The sequence below is a fragment of the Heterocephalus glaber genome, unplaced genomic scaffold (genome assembly GCF_053883595.1).
Source record: "Heterocephalus glaber isolate CG9 unplaced genomic scaffold, H.glaber_assembly_v1.0 deba00001773, whole genome shotgun sequence".
In the NCBI taxonomy this organism is placed as follows: Eukaryota; Metazoa; Chordata; class Mammalia; order Rodentia; family Bathyergidae; genus Heterocephalus; species Heterocephalus glaber.
In genome coordinates this window covers 10,242,130-10,247,317 of record NW_028258463.1, presented here as the reverse complement: position 1 = coordinate 10,247,317, position 5,188 = coordinate 10,242,130, and the positions used below count along the sequence as shown (strand labels likewise).

At 43.7% G+C, this 5,188-nt stretch overlaps 1 protein-coding gene across 1 annotated transcript; it reads left to right on the top strand.

Moving 5' to 3' along the window:
* Positions 1-5,188, top strand: Krt26 (keratin 26). Its single transcript, XM_004859426.3, has 8 exons — positions 1-482; positions 905-987; positions 1,382-1,538; positions 1,633-1,794; positions 1,877-2,002; positions 2,833-3,050; positions 3,976-4,043; positions 4,708-5,188. The coding sequence occupies exons 1-8, from the start codon at positions 45-47 to the stop codon at positions 4,857-4,859; spliced, it is 1,404 nt and encodes a 467-aa protein (XP_004859483.2). The 5' UTR covers positions 1-44; the 3' UTR covers positions 4,860-5,188.

The following is a 5,188-nucleotide window of genomic DNA, read 5'->3' as shown; positions in this document are numbered from 1 at the left end:
CGGCTCTGCTGCTCTCGGGAAGGGTGCTGGGCTGTGCTGTGGCTATGTCCTGCCGACTTTCCAATGGGTCCAGGCGGATCTGCTCGAAAGCCAGCCCCACCCGGCTGTCCAGGGTAGGCTCTGGCTTCAGGGCTGTGGGCACGTGCATCACCTCAGGAGCAGAAAGCTTTGCTTGCACACTTGGGGGCGTTTCTTCTGGAGGAAGCTCCTGCCATGGGGGTGGAGGGTCTGGAAGCAGCATCTGCACTGGTTTTCTCGGAAATGAGCAGGGCCTGCTGTCCGGCAATGAGAAAGTGACCATGCAGAACCTCAACGACCGCCTGGCCTCCTACCTGGTTCATGTGCATGCGCTAGAGGAGGCCAACGCAGAGATGGAGCAGAAGATCGCCAGCTGGTATGACAGGTACGGGCCTGAGCGGTTCCCAGGGCTCAGTCACGACTACACCAGATACTTCTCGGCCATTGAGGATCTGAAAAAACAGGTGAGAAATCCAGACCTGCATCCTTTAGCCACAGACTTCCAGTGGGCATAACTTAAAGCAGAGAAAAAGAAAATGGACTTTAAAAATGTATGGGGTTTAGAATTTGTTCACTCTCCTCCCTGTCCTAAGAGCAGTGCCTGGCAATACAGATTTGTAAAATTAAATAAGGGAAGAGAAATAGTTTCAAAAGACATGTAATCACATTGTTTTTATATTTAACTCATACCTTTTGATCAAAAGAAATCAGATTATCCATATGGCCCCTAATTGCTGAACATTTATTATATGAAGAAAATCCAGATTAATGTGTAAAAGTAATGTTAATGCCAATGTAGACGATAAGAAGACACAGAATCTCACCGAAATCAGGAGGGTCCTTGGACCACTGACCCTGACTGTGTTGCACATTCTCCCCTGCTTAGATTATTTCCGTGACCGCCTGTAATGCCAGTATTGTTCTCCAAAGCGACAATGCCAGGCTGACTGCTGATGACTTCAAGCTGAAGTAGGTGCAAATAACTCATTAATTAACGGGGGGAAAAACACTAAGGTGAATTGAAGAACATGTCTTTTGCTCTTCTCCCTGCCCCTCTTTTGCTTTTAAAACCAGTGTTTTCATGATGCCACACCAGATAAAGAAATCAAATTAAATAGGCCCTCCTAAAGAGCTACCATGAATTTTTAAAATCCAGTGATATTTTGTTCAACTGCTAAGCGCTTCAAATGACAAACTGGCTCTGAAGAAATTAGACCTCCAAATGATACTCCCAGATCAGTAGCTATCACAAACTATTTTAACAGTTTGCCACTGCAAGAAGCTTCAGAAATGTGAGCAGCACATCACATCTCTCCGGCACTGCCTCTGATTATAGCTCTCATGCATCTTAATGATCTTTCAGGTATGAAAACGAGCTCAGTTTGCACCAGATCATGGAAGCCGACATCAGCAATCTTCGCAGGGTGCTGGAGGAGCTGACCCTCTCTATCACCGACCTGGAGGTGCAGTGTGGCAGCCTCGGGGAGGAGCTGACCTACCTCCAGAAGAACCACGAGGAGGTAAGGAAGCCGAGCCCAGGTCTGAGCCCCTTCTCCTGGTCCACTCGTACCCATTGGAAGCCTCCCTTGAGGATGCACCCTGGCCCTTTCCCAGGAAACCAAAGCTCTGCAATGTGCAGCAGGAGGGAACGTGAATGTGGAGGTGAACGCAGCCCCCGGCGTGGACCTCACTGCTCTGCTGAACAACATGCGGGCCGAGTATGAGGACCTGGCTGAGCAGAACCGCCAGGACGCGGAGGCCTGCTTCCATGAGAAGGTACATCCGCGGCGACTCACATGAAGGCCTTGTGCATGGGATGACCGCACTGGTCCCTGACCTGCGGACAATTCCGTTCCAGAGTGCGTCTCTGCAGCAACAGATTTTGGATGAGGCAGGTGCAGCCACAGCAGCTAGAAATCAGCTGATGGAACAGAAACGCAGTCTGCAAATCCTGGAAATAGAACTCCAGTCCCTCCTCGCTATGGTATGTAGGGATTTCCATGGAATCGGATGTGTGTGTATGTGACACTAGTCTGCTTTCTGATACTCTAACAAAACACTTGGGGCTTGGTACTTTATCCTGGAAGGAGCTTTATTTCAGCTCACAGCTTTGGAGGCTGAAAGCCTAAGGAACATGGCAACAGCTCTGATGATGGCCCCTCTTAAAAGGTCCCAGCACCTCTTACATCACCACACCTGCTTCCAGCGCACAGACCCTTGGGGGATGGGACACACTCAACCATATCTGAAATACAGCAGTGTGTGTTTAGCCACATAAACACGAATGTTAAAATTGTATCCATAACAGTAAATACAGTATGAATAACTAAAAATATACAGTATATTAAATACTAATAGCTCCACCCATAAATGTTACTTCTGATGCATCAATCCCAAAATTTGACAATTTTTTCAGGGCAGAAGAAATAATTTGTGTGTGTGTGTGTGTGTGTGTGGTGTGGTACTGGGGAAGTGGAGATTGAACCCAGGGCCTCACATGTGCTAGGCAAACACTCCCCACTTAGCTACACCCACAGCCCTTTTTTAAATTTTATACAGAGACAAGCTCTCTCTAAGTTGCCCAAGCTGGCCTCGAATGTGATCCTCCTGCTTCAGCCTCCCAAATAGCTGGAGTTAGAGGTGTGCACCACCATGCCCAGCTAAGAGGAAATTTATTTTTTAAATCTTGCCGGTTTTGATTTTCAGTTGAAAATACTTAGATGATGTAAGTATTTGTCCACCTTGGGAATATTTGCAATATGAGCATACCATTCTCTTTTACACACTGAGGACTTCACTTGGTCCTTCTTTCAGAAACAATCCTATGAACATACATTGGCTGAGACTGAAGGAAATTACTGCATTCAACTCCAGCAAATCCAGGATCACATCGGGACGATGGAGGAACAATTGCAACAGATTCGAACAGAAACGGAAGGCCAGAAGCTGGAGTATGAACAGCTCCTTGATATCAAAATGCTTTTGGAAAAAGAAATTGAAACATATTGCAACTTACTAGATGGGGAAGAAGGGTAAGTATTAACTTGTGAAAAAATTATATATATGCCAGTGTTGTGTCACTTCGCGTTACCCTGCATGGACCTTCTATTAAAGTTGAGCAATGATGACTCAGAAGATTCAATTGAAGAAGCAACATAATTTGCTACTTGAGAGCAAAAATTTTTAAAAGCCCTAGAATTGTAGTCCTGTGTGTGCATTTCGTCCTGGTTGAATTTGAGCCCGTGGGTTAGCCTCTTTGGACCATAATTTCCTCATTGATAAAACTGTGACAACACCCAAACCACACTCGTAACTGGTCTTGGCCATCGTGCCTCCCTACGTGTGTAAAGTAAGGGCTCGTGGCTGTTTTACAAGGTATTCAGTGACCAGTGGCTATTACTGAGTGCTTGCCTGGGGTCATGCCACCTTCTGGCCCTCTGAGCCCAGAGGCAGTTCTCTGCAGCCAATTCCCTAAGACCCCAACAGCGATGGCACCCTTCTCTGTTTTTATTACACCATCCATTCTCCACCTAATCGACAGCACTTTTCACTCTATGTTAGAGATAATTTTTTGCATGAATCTGTTTTATTTCCAACAATGTAAACCTCTTGTGTTCCTTAGCTCTCCTTTTCTAGAACACCTAGCCCAGCTCAGCACAGTGTTCAAGGCGTTCATTGGCCACTTGAATGAAAAGTCACCCTAAGAAAGAACTTGGAGGCCCCACATCGTTAGGTGAAAGAGGTAGAATTAGGTCCTAAGGAAATTTCTGATTATAAATACCCATTTAATCTCTTATTTCACTATGTTGAAGTCACAGAAAGCTTACTGATATCCCTTAAACATAATGGCAGTTTAAATTGTATTGAAATTAGAACTCTGAAAATTTCATTCCCAATTCCTTGTTATGAGCTCTTTATTGAAAGAAAAACTGCAATGATTTACCCTTTTCTTCACAGTAGAAGCAGATCCACATGTTACAAGTCTAAAGGACCCAGGCTTGTAAATTCTGGAAATCAAGTCAAAGGTACAGAAGGGTTTATATTTGATAAGCACTAATTTTCTAGCTAAGTAAGATTTGTTGCTGAGTTTACCTCTAGAGAACAGAGAGATGAGGGATCATGATAACAATTCTTTTTTTTTTTTTTTCTTTTTTCTGGAACCGGGGATCAAACTCAGGACCTTGCATTTGCCAGGCAGGAGCTGGTGCCACTGAGCTAAACCTCCAGCCCCAACAATGCTTAATATTTGCATTTTAAGTCTCTGTTGAACAGATATATCCAATTATGAAATTACTGAAATGAGGACTCAATCCCCCAATAATTTTCTTACCCAAAACATATTCTTTTTCACAGTTTCAGTGCTTGATAAGAAGTATTTTATTTTAAAGCACAAAAGTAGGATGAGTTAGTGTTTTTGAAAAGGTCCTGCCTGTTCCAGGCCCATCCTAGCTCGACACAGGTTATTTTAACCCGTCTTTCCTGTAGGCTTTCAAGCACCCAGGTCTAAAAATCAGCAGTAAATGTAAGAAAGATAGATCCAGGTCTTGTTAAACACTGGCTTCAAATACTGGGTTACAGATTGATTGTCTATGAACTTACAAAAATCGATTTTAAAAGCCATACCTGTCATGCCTGAATCCCTTGCAAACTGTCAAGACCATCACTGAGCCTTTCTTTATTTTATTTTAGACTTAACAGAAGAAATCTTTGTCAAAGCAATGGTGGAAGAACTGGACCAGCTTGGCAATGTCCTCTCCCTGAGAGTCCACTCGGTGGAAGAAAAATCCTCTAAAATAAGCAACATCACCATGGAGCAGCGGGTTCCCGCTAAAGCACCCTAAGGAGGGAGAGTGATTTACTAACAAACAAACAAACAACTGCCTTTGCAAAATCCCACTGGTCAAATAACCCCAAAATTACTCCTTAGAATTGTCCTAAAATTTGGTTTCTTTTTCTTCCTCATTCTTTTCCATGTAATTCTTTTCAAAAGAAGAAAAAATCTTGCTCTATCCCTAGTTTTGTCTTATTTTCAGGGGTCTTTTGCCATCTCATTACAAATTCTTCTGCCGCAAGGATTTTTGTCTATACATTTGTGTCTTTTTTCAATTTCCACAGTTGAGCTTACTGTAGACCATACTAAGGACATGCTAATAAAATAATGTGCTTCGCT